This window comes from Lepidochelys kempii, chromosome 11 (assembly GCF_965140265.1).
Source record: "Lepidochelys kempii isolate rLepKem1 chromosome 11, rLepKem1.hap2, whole genome shotgun sequence".
NCBI classification, from domain to species: Eukaryota; Metazoa; Chordata; order Testudines; family Cheloniidae; genus Lepidochelys; species Lepidochelys kempii.
This window is the reverse complement of record NC_133266.1, coordinates 20,711,267-20,730,546: the sequence shown is the minus strand read 5'-3', so window position 1 is coordinate 20,730,546 and position 19,280 is coordinate 20,711,267. Positions and strand designations below refer to the sequence as shown.

The following is a 19,280-nucleotide window of genomic DNA, read 5'->3' as shown; positions in this document are numbered from 1 at the left end:
AAGTACTAGTGGCCAGGAATATTCAACTGATTTTATGATGCCTCAGATTGAAATAGGTAAATTTATTTACTAAAAATTATGAAAAAACATCTGAAAGCAAAGCCAAAGCAAAGGTTTTGTGGATAAAAGATGCAATATCACAATGCTGTAACCACCATGCAGTTGTGTACCAAAGAGCCATCTATCTCCAACTAAATAAAAACTGTGTTTCTCACACATGGCACACTTATTTTTAATAGCATACTTTCAGTGAATTCCCCAAGAGACAGAACCAATCAAACTTAACTTCTTTGTACAGTGATTGAACATTGCTAGGTTCTTTATAAATCAGAGCAGTCGATTGTCCAAATCGCTAGTAAATGGAAAGAGACACCACTGGATGAAGCAACAGTAAAGTCGCATTCCATTGTTACTGGCAATGGGGAAATTAATTTACTTTTTTTTTTATTTAGGACTTTTGAAAAGATTAGTGGTTGCCTAATTATGAATTAAAATTATTTAATAATACTTATTTACCTCATAGAAGTATAGGACAATTAATTAGATAATGTTGGTAAAGTGCTAAACATTGTTACTGAGCTGAAAAAACGAGAGGTGCTGAGCACTGACAACTCCCATTGAAGTCCATGATGTCAAGACCTTCAGTGGATTTGGCCAACTGTGTTATCGATTCCCAACGGTATCATTTTGAGAGGTTATTGTTGACATACTCCAAGCTTCCTAGCTGCATTAGAGAAGTTTTCATTGATGTAAATTGCACCACTGCAAAATCCCTAATGCAGATGCATTGCACTAATGTAAATTGGGAGTTATACCAATGTGGTTTACTCCAATAATTTATTGCATTAAGTTTCACCACTGCAAGCCCCAGTAAATATTTGAAAGTTGATTAATCAAATGCAGGTGATCTACTATGAAGACATTAATCAAAAATACACCTGTTCTTGGTTCATTGTCTAGTATATTACTGAAAATTATATAGCCAACTGAGAGGATTCCAGTAAACTCACAGTAATCTTTACCCCAGCTCCTAACAGGGCAGCTGGGGATTTTCCAGTTGTAAGCGCCCAGTGGAATCTATAAACCCTGAGTTAGGCACCTACGCTCTCTTTACAGTGCATGGGGAGAGAGAGATGCCTAAGAATGAAATCCATAAAATCCAGCACACTAGACAAGGAGCCACCACGTAAGCTAGCCAATAGCAGATGCCAACTTTGTGAGTGTTGTGTCCCCTCTCATGGACATCGGCCCAGGCTGGAGTGAGGTGCTTAAGCTGTTTCTTTCAACAACAATGGTGGCACATGCCTAACTCCATATGAATCAGCAGGAGAGTGGGGAGAAGGAGGAGGCCTCCCTTATATTGCAGGATTGGGGCCTAAGGCTGTAAGCCCCCAATCCACAAAACTACTTGGGTACCTAACTCCCATTTTAGGCATCTAAGTCTAACATTTAGATGCCACTGAGATCCTCAAAAACTCCCACTCAAATCCCGTCTTACTCTGGAGCAGTATAAAGTCCCTCATTTCTGACATTAAAATAACCAAGGCACCTACCTTTCTGCCGCTAGGCATGCACATTGATGGCTGGCACCTATTTCATACCTAAGCCCTGGCAGCTTCCTCAAAGTAGGCATTCCTTTCCTATCTTTCCTGTTGGGCCTGGTCTGGCAGGCACTCTCAGAGCATACCTAATGCCACACAAAATAACTGGGGGTGGGAAAAGAAAAGAAGAGACAATAGTCTTCCTTATAATCTTTAGCTCAGTGGTTAGGGTAGTCATCTGGGTTGTGGGAGACCCTAGTTCAATTCCCCCCTGCTACTTTGATGAGGAGAAGGGATTTGACCTTAGGTTTCCCACATCTCTCAAGTAACATGGCCTACTCGCTGGACTATTCTGGTGTGAGAATCACACTTGTTGAAGGAGTGCCACTGTGTACAAAAAATTAAATATGCACTGGGCCAGAAAGTGAGTGAGAATGGAATGCCATCTTCACCTGGTTTGAGGATCACACTGGGGTTTGAGCATGAGATAGGCATCTGGGACCCTAGATTGAGGCAGTGTGTGCCTCAATTCAATGTCCAGAAGCAGAAATTAGGTGTGTAGGGGACTTTTACAGTGAAAATGTAGGTGAGTTAGGCAGCAGCTGAGCAGGGGTTTTAAGGATTTCAGTGGTGCCTAAATTCTGGACTTAGGTACTTGAAGTTGGGCCTTACTCTGCCCATATGTACGATCCAGTCACAGTTTGTTAGAATAACCAGTCTTCTTGAATTCTGGCTTTGATCATGTGTAAAATGAGTCTATAGTTTCATCCCAGTTCCCAATTTGTGCACATCACAAAAATAGCAAACCATTTAGCTCAATTGTGTTTGACTTACAGTCTCCACTCAGGAGAAGCCTAGGGATGTTGCAAGACAGAATTGTGCTATAACAAAAAGCTTACCCACATGATAACTTGCTTAGGTTACTGTTATAGTTCCCACACTTTCTTGAGAATTAATTTTACTCACAAAGTTATAGTAAAGAAAAAGATAGAAAAATAAGATGCTATTTTATAAATTTGGTGTTTGATTTTCCTACGAGTTGTGGAGACAGACTCCTTTTCTGTATGGATCACATTTCATCTTTTGTTTTTTAAACATCCAGAAGATTAAATGACTTGCCCAAGGTCAGGCTGCCAAGAAAATGAGCCAGGCCAGTGCCTTAACCACAGGACTATCCTTCCATAGTGGAGCACCAGTGACATATTGTGGCCACTTATACTTAAACATGTAAAAATGAATTTATATGGCAGATCTTCAAATAATTCATTCTAATGTGTTTAAACAACAGAAGATATTCTAGGGAAAATCACTAGAATATGACCTAAACTTAATATATGGTATGTATGTATCACTATCATTTGACACAACAATATTTATCTGAGTGAAATTATCTAATTATTGTAACAAGATCAATAGTATTTTTTCAGCAACAACACAGTTAGTAAACCGTAGCAACACTGTAGCTTGTAGTAACCCTACATGATCAGTGTTTTCAGTGTTGTGAACACTTCCTGCAACAGCATCCTTCCTAGCCTCCAAACAGTCCTCATTATCTGAGAAGCTAGAGTAAGTGCAAACGCGACATGTTAGTTGGATCATGAGTCTACCTCAGGGGATGACTGAAGATCCTGGCGACAGGCTCCTAATCGGTTGTATGGCTGCTGCTAAGGTAAAAAAAAAAAGAGGAGGGAAAACTGCTGCTAAGCATGCTGTTCTCATTTTTCATTCCACTGGCTTTAGGTTTACCGATTTCGGCTTGTTCTTCTTACACTCTTTTTTTACAGTGGGCCACAGTTCATTGTCCTTGCCCTTGTGTTGTAACTGAAAACACGTTACCATAGAGTCCTTAGAGCTTGACAGAGATAATACTTTTCCTGAGACACAGACTTTAGGCTTACAGTAGTACTTTGCACTCCTTATCTGGCACCTTTTATTCACGATCTTTACCATATAAATAATATAATAGCTTTACAATATTCTTTAAACTTCACAACAGCTCTTTCCAGTCAATGCTAGTTCTTACACTGCACTTATCTCTGTGGTATCTCTGCACTTGTGAGGTAGATAAATAATTGCATTCATTTTAAACTTAGGAAAAGAAAATCTAAAGGCCCAGTCTCACCACCTTTCATCACATTAGTAATATCATTGAAGTCAATGGCTAGCTTGCATGAGTAAGAGGAAGATCAAGACCTAAGGCCCAGATCCTCAAAGGCAGTGGTGAGCTGGAGCCGGTTCTCACTGGTTCGCTAGAACTGGTTGTTAAATTTAGAAGCCCTTTTAGAACCGGTTGTTCCACCAGGGACAACCGGTTCTAAAAGGGCTTCTAAATTTAACCAGCCAAAAGTGGCGCCTTAGGCACCGACTCCATAGGTGCTCCAGCCCTGGACCATCCAAGGGGAAAATTTGGTGGCCCCGCCCCACCCCCGGCCCCAGCTCACCTCCGCTCCGCCTCCTCCTCCTCCCCTGAACGCGTCGCCCCGCTCTGCTTCTCCAGAAGGCTGAGAAGCAGGCCGCGGCTTCCCGCTCAGCCGGGGAAGGGGGCAGAGAAGCAGAGCGGGGCAGCGCATTCAGCAGAGGAGGCGGAGCGGAGGTGGAGGTGAGGTGAGCTGGGGGCAGGCGTGGGGCGGGGAGCTGCCGGTGGGTGTTCTGCACCCACCAAATTTTCCCCGTGGGTGCTCCAGCCCTGGAGCCCTGGAGCCCTCCAGCCCTGGAGCACCCAGGGAGTCAGCGCCTAAGGTGCCACCTTTGATGTGATCAGTGGGGGAGTGGCCACTCCCCCTGCTCCCCCCGTAGCTATACTCCCCCGCCCCTAGGAGCGAGAGGGACCTGAGGGATGATTCCTGGGAGCTGCCCCAGGTAAGCACCTCCGGGACTCCCCACCTCGCCCCCCGGCAGGTGCCTCTGGCTCTTAGGGGTGGGCACCCACTACGGTGGCCCACGAGACCCTCCTGCCCGGTTTTGGGGGCAGTCACGGGACAGGGGAGGGGGGTGGATGGGGCAGGGGTCCGGGGGGGGGTCAAGGAACGTGGGTGGTTGGATGGGGCAGGAGTCCCTGGGGGGCGGGGGTGGGCAACGACGCCTTCATGGGGTGAGGAGGGAACCCATTAAGATTTTGGCAGCTCATCACTGCTCAAAGGTATTTATGCACCTAAGTGTCTTAGCAAGGTCATGAAGCGAGTACAACTTTGCTGTCTGAAGCATGATGATTATAACTGGAAACAAAGGAAAATGAAACTATGCTATATAGCAGGCCACTTTTTCCTAACCATTTTTCTTCAAGCACTCATGAAGCCTTCCTTTCCCTGGCTATGCCTTCTTGGCTGTGTGACTGCCAGTTAAGATTCAGTAGGCAAAAATATTGAAGTGAGCGTAATTTATCCTTTGACCTCAAAGCTCACCGTACTGTCATGCATAAGATCCACTTTTGCTACAAAAGAGCTGTTTTTGCTTAAGCAGGAACTAGAAAATCTGCACCAGTGGAAAATGACTTTCTAAAAATCATGTTTCAACCCTGGTATAAAGCCCCAAATCACCGGTTTCACTTTACATGGAACTTCATATAACTCTCAGATTAAAGTAGAATTGTTCACCATCCCTGACTTGGGAAATAGAAAGTAAAGAGAAACTCTCACTTGCACAGAATGTAACTGATGAATTATTTTAAAAATACCATTTGGTAATAATTTGAAACATCCAGAAAACAGAAATCTTCACATTCATACTTTAAGATCTTATTCTGCTGACAGGCTGAGCCAATGCCAGTTTTGGCTCTGAACTCATTGGGTTGCTTACGGTAAGCAGCCTCAGGCCTCACAACAAACTTAAGGTTCAGCTGGATATAATATGGCATTCTATAGGTGACACTTTTCACTCTGAGTCCACACAAAGCCAATGTCTTCACATAATATCCTTTTGATGGAATACAAAATTGAGTTCATGACCTTGTCTCATTAGAGATCTCATAGCATTTGCCACATGTGTACCAATATCGAACCTAATGTCCCAGGAAATGCAAATATATGTGAGTATATACTGCCTACCTAAATTATCTTTTCTGTTTCAATATGAAATGTTTTTTCTTCCCTTCCAATCCAAAATTGTGTGTAATATCACTGTGCATAATTAAAACAACTACCATACTCTACCTCCAAAATAGACAGAGAAATTTTTGCTTAAACACAATTCTGATCAACTGCATGTGTTACTAGCAAGCAAAGGGGAATTTCCTTGAACTCCTAATAGAGAAAAAAGATCGCACCCCCCCTGCAAGTCAATAACATTTACATGACTTTGACTGTATAGTTTGTAAAGTGCTTGTGGATCCTTTGGGATAAAAAGTGGCATAAAAATGTAAGCTGTTAATAAGAAATGTGATCATCAATATGGTACAGTTTGCATCTATATTTTCTGGTGATAGGAACGTTAGAAAGAGATCAGTTACATAGACCATACATGGACTTCAGTCCTCCGTGGAAATTTCTAGATGTTTGAGATGGTTGAAAGACCTGGACTCCCTTTTGTGTTTGTCATTTGTAAAACATACATAGGCAAGACTCACCAGTGGGGGAATGGAAATAGATTGTCCCAGCTACAGGTTTCTTCACATCCTTGTTTTCAGAACTTGCTCTGTTTCCAAAAACACAACATCACAGAATTCAAACAACTGGGTACTAACCTCCTGAGGTCTTTCCAGATCCTACCAGCTGGGAGTGGGGGAGGACACCACTTACCTTTTAGGATCCCTTCCTATTACAGAACAACCCATATTTGGGCTTCCCTGATCCTAGATCTCTTTTGTCTGCTGCCTCTGCCTAAAAGGAAAGAAATCTTATGACTGGCTTTGTGTATGTCACATGCTTGCTCAGTCATGTGCTTGTAACTACAGCTCTTGCTTTTAAAGGAGTTTAACAGGAATACTTTGCTGTGTGCATGTGCCCACCTCCCTCCAAGGTCTAGTGCCCTATAACAACATATGTTTTGTAATTGGCCATATTCATGTTTTCAGGTCTTAGTTAATGTACTCAAACTACACACAGGAAGCTCAAAGTTAATACACAAGAAATGGAAGACACCTGATACTGTATACAAACCACCCTTCAGCCTAAAGGAAAGAACTCAGGCACAATGGAGGCTGCAGGGAGGCAGCAGAAGTTAGAGCAGCAGCAACTTCTGCTGCTGTATAAGGTCGGCCCACAACTTATGGCAGTGGGGGGAGAAGACATAGTAGAGTTCTGCTCCATCATGCCCCTGATACACCCCACAGCCCTCCCTCAGTGTGTCCATCCTGCCTTTTGCATTGGGGGTGGAGTGTCAGCTGGCATGGGCAGCATATGCAGCACAAAATTAATTTAGCAGAACAGAGAACTCTCTTTTCTGACTCCATTTAAAACACTATCGTTCTCTTTCAAGTAAACATACACAGAAAATGCTTTAGTAAATGTGTTGGTGCTTACTAGAGACAAGGTGGGCCAAGTAATATCTTTTAGTGGCCCAACTTCTGATCGTGAGAAAGACAAGCTTTCAGGCAATACAGAACTCTTCTGAAGAAGAAAAAGCTCAAAAGTTTGTCTCTCTCACCAATTTTGGTCCAATAAAAGATATTACGCCCCACACCTTGTCTCTCTAATATCCTGGGACCGACACAGGTTCACCAATACTGCATACAATTGAAGCATACAGACCAACATCAGCTTTAGAGATGATCCCTATCTAACCTCATTTTCCCTCTCAATGAAATACAAATTAGTGTCCCAAATTTTTGTAAATTCCTGTTTTGAATGATTTGATAATCCTGTTTTTAAACAATTACACACAAAATGCTAACACAAGCACTGAACGAATATATTGCAGGTTGCTATAAATTATTTCTTTTATGTTTATCCTCAGATGAGTAAATGTGGCATATAAGCTCCGGTGTGGCTTTCACTAAAATCTGAATCTCTCCCACTACCTGGGAGAAAAAAGCAGCTAATGGCTTGTGCTACCTGGCAATTCTTCTTTGGAAGCACCAAAGACTGTTGTTTGTTCCGGATACCTATCTCAGTTAGAAACTGTGGAGAATTCTTTGTTTATCTCTTGCAACCTACTCAAGGATGCATGGGCTATTGTGCAGAAGGTAGGTTTAGTAAGGTTTATCAATAACATGGTATGTGCCTCTCTTGCTACGTGTTCAAAGGTCCTGGTATTGTAATACACATCTTAGTGACCTTACAAATCAAGCATTGCTCCTAGTAAGATGCAGACTGTGTCGCGAATAAATCTGCAGCACTCCAATGTGTTCCTGAGGAATAGCTGTTATTACCAGTGCTAAATGTAATCTGGTGTATAGTACTGAAGTGTACTTAGTTTGCTTACAGTTCACACATAAACTTTACTACTGTCTTTGTCTCCATTTTGGTTTGAAGTGGTGAAGCTGGCATTTTTTTTATTTTTTATTTTTTTGGTTTCTGTTTCTTTGCAGGTAGTGTATCTAAGACTTGCTCTTATCTTAAGTAATCCAGTATTCCAAAAAAGATAAATCTGGAGCCCTGAAAAGAAAAGAAAAGAAAAATCTGATAAGATAGCAGCTTTTCATGACATTTATGTAATTACTCTAGTTAGAAATAATTTCCAGCCTACTACAAGAGCTCTAACCTCTGTTCTTTAGCTAGGAAACAAAGGAATAGCAGAAAGCAATTGCTCATGCACTTACACCTTCTGAACTTTTAAAGTGTTCAGGTGCGTATAGATTCAGATAGAAATGGTTCTCCTTTCTCAAAGGGAAATATACCTTTATACTTTCATTTCAGCATTTTTTTGCATATTAGCTCTCATGAACATGACACATTGGGAAACTAGGATTACCACGTATGGTTAGGCACAATATAAAGACATCTCTCTTTTTTTTTTTTATGATGATGATGATGATGAAAATATTCCAAATGGAATTTTCTAAATGAAATGAAAAATGCTGTATCCTTTAGAAAAACATTTTATTAAAAATGTTCATATTTTTATTTTTTCCAGTTTTTTTAAGGGGAAAAAGTAGAAAATGGGAGAAAAAATGCTCACTCTCATTTTTTTTTTAAAAAAAAAACAACTTATTCCAACTTTTTCCACTCAGGAGAAAGTAGTTTTGTTTTCTCACTTTCAGCAACTCTTTTTTTACCTTACCACTGGAAAAAGGAGAGGAGGATATAAAAAAAACTGAGATAAAGTAGGATTTCTCCCTCTATTTTGAAAAGAAAATTTTTAAGAATAAAGATTAAAAACTTATGGTTGAAGTTTTCTGAAAAATGAAAAATTACGTCAAAAGTAATTTTTAATCATTTAAGAGCCATTCCCCCTCTCAAAAAAAATCAAGCACCCTTACCAGCTAACTCAATTTGCTAGCCTTCCTGTTAAACTGTCACCAGCAATGGCAAACCATCGTCATTGCCTGGGAGAATTAACCCAGTTTTCCAGTTGGGATGGAGGGAAGTTTGCACTATTCTCCTTTCCCTCTAGGTTGCAGGTTTTGCACTTCATTCCTCTACACACTACAGTAGCAGTCCTGTATTTCGGCCATTCTCATGTGTCTGGATTCATGATTAGTACACTGCCTTCACACAGGGAGACTCACAAGGTCACTAATCAGAGATCCTGAAGTCAACAAGCCCAGCTGTATGGGAGATACATGAATAACACTCTCACACTGTAGGTGACAGTTCATTGCAAACACAGAAAAAGATCCAAAAGACTGGATAAGGAGTAATAAAAACTGAACAGGTGGTAACCGTAATTCAGGGTTTTCCCATGGAGGGGGAAAAACCCACTCTATGTGTCAAAAATTCTTTCTGAGGAAGAGTTGTAGAGCTAATGACTCTCCTGCCAAACACTATAAAAACTATTCAGTACTTTCCACATTCAGCATGAAAAACTCAGAAACTCCATGTGATTGGACCTTCTTAAGTTCAGGAAGTGGACATGGCTGGGAAAGGTATGTGTGTGAGTAGAGAGGCTTATCCTGCTCTCACCCTCCCATGGGTTGGTTTCCTAAACTCAAACCCTTGTATCATTTTCTGCAGGAAGTCATGATCTGAGCCACACTTTGAGGCAGCTTCCCTTAGTTCATAAATGGACTAGCCTCTAGCTACTGACTCCCTATTTTAAGAAATTGCTGTTCCCTTTTCTACCTCATGTTTTTTGCCCTAACCAGATGTTAACATACCGATTCTTCATTCTGATATAACTCTTTCATGTTTTAATCTCTTGGGCTCAGTCACAGGGTTTGGGGTGCAATCCAGGCCAGTAAAGGGTTATGTCACCACTTGCCTTGCAACCCTGGATGCCTTACAATGCTTTGCTGCTGTAGCTCCCAACCTGGGATGCTCACTATCAGCCTACTAGCATGCAGGTCACACCCTGAGTGTCTATGTGCTATTATGTTTTAACATCTGTGGCCTTAATATATAAAACTCTTAATATATAAAACAGTCCTGGTTCAGCAGCTCTGACCCCAGTAGCCTGTCTACAGCTCCCCAGCCCCATGTTGGCTTCCACCAGCCTTGATTACTGCTTGCAGGGTGACCCCAACATACTCCTATGACTCAATTTTCCCAAAACCATGTATGCTGTAATGTGGCCACCAGCTTGCCACATTAACTGGAGTTAACAGTCCCTTTAATTCAAACATGGCACTTGTGGTTTACATTAATAGTAAAACAAATTAATTAACAAAAGTGGATTTTAAGTGAGTTAAATCTAAGAGATAAAGTTAGAAAGGGTTACAAGCAAATGAAAGTGAAAACGCGCACCTAAAATCTAAAACTTAATCGAGCAAGGTACAGGCTTTCTTCAAGATCTTTTTTCTCACCTATACTCAGTTCCCAGAGACATCAATATCCTCCCCCCTATCACCCCAGTTGAAGAAGCCATCTTTTTCAGCTTCCAAGAGCTATGTTCCCTTGTGTCTGTCTAGGGATAGGTGCCAAGGATGGCTCTCATTTTTGCTTATATCTTCCAAAGTTCAGTGACTTTGTTTCAAGAGGCAGGATGACCTGATGCTATTCTTCCCACCCCCCTGCATGTAAATGGGGCTTCAATTGTTTTGATTCCACCATGCTTAATTTACATAGGAGACAGATAAATAGCTGATTTCACTCCTATCTGGTATGGAACCTGTTTCTCCCTATTTAACCACAAATATAAAAACATATCATTAAGTGTCCATATTTCCTCATATAATGTTAATACATACATTTCACAATGATATCAGTCACCAGTGTACCCTTAGCTTTCAGAAAATCCCTCACTCTGTACATTTTTATAATACAGTAATATTGTATACAATCAGTTGATTCAATTTCTTATCACTTGAGGTTCAGCCTGCCCCTCCCGCACATCATTATAGACCAGTAAATCTTTGAAATGGATTCTTCTCAAGGTTACCTCTCAAAGGCAAGCTATGAGAAAGGCAACATGGAGTCTGGTAGTTAAAGATGCTCCATGCTTTTTCTTCCCCCACTTTTTAGCTTAATAGCTTTTCTTTGCCTAATATGTGAAAGTGGACTTACATTGTCTTTGCCTAAAGATTGGGCTGGTTAGAGCATCAAATACACATTCCTTTGTCTAAGGCAGACCAGTTTATGAACTCCCCCTGACATGCCTGGTTTAAACACACTTTAATCATAATTCTAGCGTATCTCCATAACTGTTAATACCCACTGTGTACGTACATCATACAAGAATATTAATGATCGGTGACTTATTAGTTTTCAAATAATACCTCACAAGGCATATTTTGTACAAAGATTTTTACAGTAGTTGGTATGGTGTGAATACAGGGGGGTTAATGTCACAGGCTCCCAAAACATTCCTCCAAAAAGTCCCTTCAAAATATCTGAAATAGTTCTGTGTTCCATTTGAATCCAGGCCTCTAGCAATGGAAGGATAACGTATTGACTCCCAGTATTACACTTTTTGTTTCCACTCTTAACATAAGGTTTACAGGCAAGGTTTTAGACTCAAATTATTTACTGAAGCATATAGAAGGCAAAATAGCTTTTAGAACAGAGGTAATTATCCAGAGTGTAGTGGGAGTGAGCCAGTGTGGGCACCAACATGTTCCATATTATTCTATCTATTGGTAGAGTGCCAAATACATCTTAGAATACCATAAAAGTGTTCTTCATTATATGGGACTACGAGTTAGGTGTTCTTTGAGGGCCAGTGGGGAAGAAGTATTTATATACCAACTCATCTCTGTAGTATAGTAAATTCACACACCATTTCTTTAGCTGTTGCAGAGTTGAAACCAAAGGCCTGTGTTCCTGGGCAATCTGAAGTTGAAGGTATTTGCCAGGGTAATTAAATAAAATTAACTAATAGCAAATGTATGATTTGTATTCAGACATATTCTTTTCATATACAGAACAAACTTACAGGTAAAATACAAGAACTATAAGAGCAATTGTTAATTATTTTTAGATTAGCTACATTCTTTATTTTCACTGTAGTAAAAATACTATTTTTCTTCCTATTTATATCAAAATAATGGAATTGAAAGAAAATAGCAATGTAATATTATTGGCGTATTTAGTTATGTTCATTACTGGTTGATGAAAGAGCAGTTATGCTATTTATCCCTTTTCTCTCCAGGAAAACTCCCAAACCTGACTTTACAACCAGTAATTACTCCTGAGGTTGTGAGAGCCAGTGTCCATCTCAAATGTACTTACCATCATCCAGCCTCAAATCAGCCTTTGCAGTACGTGGTGGTTTGGTCACGCCTTTCCACATCCAGCATGAAAGAACAGATTCATCGTGACACAACTCTGCAGACATTCTCTTACATGGAGATGGATGGAGTTAATTTCAGATTGGGAGATACGGTAATGCTTTCCTGAACTCAGCAAACAAGATCAAACATTCAGAGGAACTGAATCCTCTTGTAGAATTTTTGTTCAGCGTTTATTAACTGTATTCCCCACTGGCAGCACTTACATCTAATGTAAGAGAAGTTGCTTAAATGGGATTGCATTTTAAAGCAGGATTATTAAATACTATTTGTCAAGGTCAGAACCTCTAACATCTCTATTAGATGCTATTCATATAAATATACTATACTTCCACTACACTTATTTTCTTCACATTTTCATTAATGATATGTGATGGGGTATACTAGAGTTACCATATTTGAACATTCAAAAAAGAGGACTCTCCATGGGGGAGTAGGGGAGTATTTGCTCGTGCCCCCCCAGCCCCTGGCCCCGCCTCAACTCCACCCCTTCCCCACCCCCATTCCAACCCCTTCCCCAAAATCCCCACCCCAACTCCACCCCCCTCCCTGCCCCATTGGACCCCTACCCCAAATCCCTGCCCTGGCCCCACCTCCTCCCCTGAGTGCACAGCGTTCCCTCTCCCCACACTCCCTCCCAACCCTGCAAAATGGCTGTTTCGCAGCGCAAGTGCTGGGAGCTAGGGGGGGGGAAGCAGGCACTCTCTCGAGTGATCAGCATTCACTTTCTTTCTCGAATGATCAACATTCACTCTCTTTCTTGAATGATCATTTCTTCTTTGGGGAAAAATAATAATGGCAAAATCCCGGACGTTTTTAGATATTTAAAAATTCCTCCCAGGTGGCAATTTAAGAACCAAAAAGCTGGACATGTCCGGGAAAATAAAGACTATGGTAACCCTAGGTATACCAAACACCACACTGGGCTTGAAGGGGTTAAAGGACAATGCTGGGTCCAGGTAGCCCCAGACTCCCAGGCCTGTAGAGCATGCTCCATCTGGAGGAGCAGGCTAAAAGGAGCTTAGAAGCCCAGGCAAATGGGAGAGAGTGAACGGATTGGAGGGAAGACAGGCCTTTGCCTGAAAAGTCACATGGACGGTTGAAAGTGCGATGGGACCGTGAGGCCAACGGGCAGTGCTTTTTCCAAACCCCTCACCCTTTTTGAGAACTGGCAGTCCCTGTGGGGCTCTGATCATCTGAACTCTGTTCAGCTCATGGTTATTTGGACTGTATGGGACCATGCCCTGAGCTGAAAGAGAACAGAGGTAGGAAGTAGTCCAAAGCAGCAGACTTTGATCTTCCACATGAAGGAAGTGATTGTGAATAACAGAGACTTGGTGGGATAACTCACATGACTGAAGTACTGTCATAGATGGATATAATCTGTTCAGGAAAGATAGGCAAGGCAGAAAAGGTGGGGGAGTTGCATTGTATGTAAGAGAACAGTATGACTGCTCAGAGCAGTCACAGTCACAGTATGAAACTGCAGAAAAACCTGTGAGTCTCTGAATTAAGTTTAGAAGTGTGAGCAACAAGGGTGATGTCGTGGTGGGAGTCTGCTATAGATCACCAGACCAGGGGGATAAGATGAACGAGGCTTTCTTCAGGCAACTTACAGAAGTTAATAGATCACAGGCCCTGGTTCTCATGGGGGACTTCAATCACCCTGATATCTGTTGGGAGATTAATACAGCAGTGCACAGACAATCCAGGAAGTTTTTGGAAAGTGTAGGGGACAATTTCCTGGTGCAAGTGCTGGAGGAACCAACTAGAGGCAGAGCTCTTCTTGACCTGCTGTTCACAAACAGAGAAGAATTAGTAGGAGAAGCAAAAGTGGATGGGGACCTGTGCGGCAGTGAGCATGAGATGGTCAAGTTCAGGATCCTGACACAAGGAAGAAAGGAAAGCATCAGAATACGGACCCTGGACTTCAGAAAAGCAGACTTTGACTCCCTCAGAGAATTGATGGGCAGGATCCCCTGGGAGAATAACATGAAGGGGAAAGGAGTCCAGGAGAGCTGTCTGTATTTTAAAAAATCCTTATTGAGGTTGCAGGAACAAACCATCCCAATGTATAGAAAATATGGCAGATATGGTAGGCGACCAGCTTGGCTTAACAGTGAAATCCTTGCTGATCTTAAACACAAAAAAGAAGCTTACAAGAAGTGGAAGATTGGACAAATGACCAGGGAGGAGTATAAAAATATTGCTCAGGCATGCAGGAGTGAAATCAGGAAGGCCAAATCACACTTGGAGTTGCAGCTAGCAAGGGATGTTGAGAGTAACAAGAAGGGTTTCTTGAGGTATGTTAGCAACAAGAAGAAGGTCAAGGAAAGTGTGGGCCCCTTACTGAATGGGGGAGGCAACCTAGGGACAGAGGGTGTGGAAAAAGCTAATGTACTGAATGCTTTTCCATTTCTCATCCCCTGGGTGATAGTTTACCACAAAGTCAACGTGAGTGAAGAAGAGGGACCAGCAGAGCTGGTGGTGGTTAAGGTGTCTAGCAGTCCAGAGGTAGTCCAGATTCTAGTGGTCCGTCAGGACTTGGACTGGGAATCAGGCTCCTTCCTGGCACAGCTTCTTGAAAGCTACATTTATAGCTAGTAGTGCCTTGTCCCAAACATATTTTTTCCGATAGGGTTAGCTTCTGAGAATAAAAGGCACAAGGATGGAGTTGGTTGTGGGACTTGTGTGTTGAAACAATACAGTACCTATGGCAAAATTTGAGACATCAGCCTCAGTTGTAAATAGCTTGGTGGGTGAATCAGGATGGATGCCGAGGTGAATGACCTCTTCAATTAATCAAAGGCTGACTAATCCTCTATGGACAAGACAACCCCTTTTGTATGCACCATTATGGGAGTAACCATGCTAGGGAATCCTTTTACAAATTGCCTATAGAAATTGGTGAACCTGGAGAATTACTGCACCCCATGTACATCCTCGGGTATGATTCAGTCGGATATTATTGCCACCTTGTGCAGGTCCATAGTAAATCCCTCAGGCGAGATGATATAGCCCAAGAATTCTACTGTGGCTTTATTAAACTTGTGGTGGTTTTGGCAGTGTGTCTCCAAGAAAGTGCACATGTGATGATTGTGGATAGCCTGACTTTAAGAGAAAATTAGGATGTCATCCATGTAAATAATAACAAATTGATCCAACATGTCCCTAAAGATGGCATTTATGAAATGCTGGAAGGTTGCCAGGCTGTTACACAACCCAAACTGCATGACCAACTACTCAAAGTGATCACACCTGGTATAGAAGGTGAATGGACTATAAGGTGGATAGAAAGCTGGCTAGATCATCGGGCTCAATGGGTAGTGATCAATGGCTCCATGTCTAGTTGGCAGCTGGTATCAAATGGAGTGCCCCAAGGGTCGATCCTGGGGCTGGTTTTGTTCAATATCTTCATTAATGATCTGGAGGATGGCGTTGATTGCAGATGACACAAGTTTGCAGATGACACTAAATTGGGAGGAGTGGTAGATATGCTGGAGGGTAGGGATAGGATATAGAGGGATCTAGACAAATTGGAGGATTGGGCCAAAAGAAATCTGATGAGGTTCAACAAGGACAAGTGTAGAGTCCTGTACTTAGGATGGAAGAATCCCATGCACTGCTACAGACTAGGGACCGAGTGGCTAGGCAGCAGTTCTGCAGAAAAGGACCTACAGTGGATGAGAAGCTGGATATGAGTCAACAGCGTGCCCTTGTTGCCAAGAAGGCTAACAGCATTTTGGGCTGTATAAGTAGGAACATTGCCAGCAGATCAAGGGACGTGATCATTGCCCTCTATTCGGCATTGGTGAGGCCTCATCTGGAGTACTGTGTCCAGTTTTGGGCCCCACACTACAAGAAGGATGTGAAAAAATTGGAAAGAGTCCAGCGGAGGGCAACAAAAATGATTAGGGGGCTGGAGCACATGACTTATGAGGAGAGGCTGAGGGGACTGGGATTATTTAGTCTGCAGAAGAGAAGAGTGAGGGTGGATTTGATAGCTGCTTTCAACTACCTGAAAGGGGGTTCCAAAGAGGATGGATCTAGACTGTTCTCAGTGATAGCAGATGACAGAACAAGGAGTAATGGTCTCAAGTTTCAGTGGGGGAGATTTAGGTTGGATATTAGGAAAAACTTTTTCACTAGGAGGGTGGTGAAGCACTGGAATGGGTTACCTAGGGAGGTGGTGGAATCTCCTTCCTGAGAGGTTTTTAAGATCAGGCTTAACAAAGCCCTGGCTGGGATGATTTAGTTGGGGATTGGTCCTGCTTTGAGCAGGGGGTTGGACTAGATGACCTCCTGAGGTCCCTTCAAACCCTGATATTCTATGATTCTATGACTCAGCTGGTGATACTTCCCATAGGGCCCTTGGGTGGGCCTTGCTGGAGAGGGAGGGCCCAGTTCCCCCTGCATGCTCTGCTTGACACCTACGCCTGAGATGGGCTGAGACTGATGCCTCCATTCTAGGGGCAGAGGTAGGCATCTCTTTTGGGGTGAGTTTTCCTGCTTCTAGTACTGCCCTGGATTTGAGGGGTGTGTATACCCCAGAATGTGCTCAAGCTAATTTCAACCATATTTCGTGCATTCAGCCACCCTGAATTAATGAAATAGAACACCACATAGTTAAGGGTTAATTTGGAGATAGGCTTTCAGAAGCAAGGTCAAAACTAGCTACAGTTTCTGCTAATCAGAATGGGAGAAGGGCATAAACAAGTAAACAATTGAAACTAAAAACGTTGGTGATTGGAAAAACCTTGAGTCTAGATGCCTCTGATGTTAAAAGTTTATTGAAAGTTAGAAAAGTAAAGATACAGTCGGGTCATAATGACCTATGTGTTTTGTAGAAGTTATATAAAAGATTATTAGCTAATAGAGTGTACTTTGGAGCAGTCCTCTGAAGCCATCTTGAGAGACTTTTTCCTGACACCCTTTCTCCCCGGTGGGTGAGCAACTGGCCACTGTAAACCTGCTGTTAATTACTCAACACCGTTCCAGATGTTAGGTAAATATCTGGGATGTTCTAAACCTATTGTTTATGTTTGTGTCTGCTTAAATCTAATAAACTGCAGTTTTAGATAGAGCACGCTTACTTGCATGAATCTTATCAGACAGAAGTGCTGTGTTCCTGTTGATTTATTCCTTACACCGCCTGGAGTGAAATCATTAAGTGGCCCCTGTTGGGGGTTCTGAAAACCCAGGGTAACACTAGAACTAGTGTACTTAATTCCTTAAGTACCGACATTAAAAAGCTTGAATATATGATGTATATATTGCAGGTTAAATGCCATAAAGTTGGCACAACCTGCAGGGCCGGGGGAGACAGAGAAAACTGTTCCAATTTTTACTCAGTATTTTTTCCACCTAACAGCAGAATGAACTTGGGGTAAAGGCACAGACACCTATATGCACATCCAGTTCAAGCATTGAGTAATTTCTATACTGATGGACAGACCCATAATAATATCTTTTCACAAAAAAGAATATTAAAGAATATGAAATTTTAAAGTATATGGAGGTTTATTTCATGGTCTTTTTCATGGTGTTCTGCCTTTCTGAGACTGGTTCATTTGTATGCTGAAAGATGAAGTTCATTACAGAACAATCTTTAAGCAATACATTTAATGGCTTACATAGCAACCCTGGTCTAGTTCCAACAACAGCAACAACAAAAACAGAAACAAAAGCACCACAACCAGACACCAGTGCAAGACATGAACAAATTGATATGTATATAAATTAATGGCCTTCCACAGCACAAAAATCAGACTTTAAAAGTTAAATTAGGTTCATAACTGTTATAAACAAAGAACCATTAGTGATGCTAAATAGTACTGAAAGAATAAACACTGCCAGCTATAATAGCCCCATATTAAATATAGCTTGTAAACAGCCTTGGTGTTTTGAATCTTTTCTTGAATAAGAATTCACATTAAGAAATATGAATGTGTTTATTTAAATTCTTATAAAGGTGAGTCATTTATAACCGTGGTTAAATCTAGACACTTTTGCTAGTTTCTTCTCATAATTATGCTACCTGCATTTGAGTCAGACAAACTAATTCTGCCAGACTTCATGGGGAGCTTGTGTTACAGAGAGATATCTATTGTAATCAAAATAATTTCACCTGCAATCAATTCAATCCAGATTTAAACAATCCTGGATGGGGAGAAGCAGTTCTGTTAACTAGTAGTGTCACCTAGCTGTTATGAGACAATTTTTATTATATTAAAAGTTGTTTTCAAAAGCCCTTCTGTCCTTTGCTGAAACACAGATATTTAATTTAGCAAGTTTAGACTGAGATGTTCAGTTCACTGCTAGAATTTTTTTTAAGCTTTTCATGGCCTATTTGAGTAATTATAATTATCCACAAATTGTCATCGGTGAAATCAGGCAATGACACGTTAGCTGTAACAGGGATTTTAGTCTAAAATATTTCACATAATAAAGAGTTTAAAAAGCACTTTACCACATTTGCTGTTCCACCTTGGGTTCCTAATAATAGTTATGAAGGGCCTAATTCTCCTTTCACTGGTGTAAATCAGGGGTAAATCCATAGACCAGTAGAGTTACACTAGGTTAAGTCTGGCGAAAGTGAGAAGAGAATCAGGCCAGAAGGGCCAGAGTCAACCCTGTAAGCACAAGGGAAAGCAGTTTGCAAACCCCTGCACCCATGGAGGCTACATAATACAAGGGATTCTGCGGGGTCAGGTTATCTTTAAACTACGGCCAGCGCCTTGCAGATAGAGGCTGTGCAAGAGAGCGGCTGATAAGTCAGATGCATCCTTTCACTGGCTTTTCCCTGCCCCTTCCGCAATCCAGAGCGGGAGTCCTAAGGATTACATTCTACCCTCAGAAGTAAGTGAGGTTGCATGAGTGTAAATGAGGGTAGAATTTACTCCAAATGGGCCAAATTAAGACCCAGTATATCAGGTATAACTCTACTAAAATCACTTGGTTCTGCTTATTCCATTTTTCAT

General features: G+C 41.6%; 1 protein-coding gene across 1 annotated transcript in view; it reads left to right on the top strand.

Moving 5' to 3' along the window:
• Positions 1–19,280, top strand: part of LOC140895919 (von Willebrand factor D and EGF domain-containing protein-like) — a 282,268-nt gene that overhangs the window by 8,656 nt on the left and 254,332 nt on the right. Inside the window, 3 exon segments of the mRNA XM_073306827.1 lie at positions 7,431–7,659; positions 11,810–11,866; positions 12,129–12,394. Coding sequence (XP_073162928.1) covers positions 7,431–7,659; positions 11,810–11,866; positions 12,129–12,394 — 552 coding nt within the window.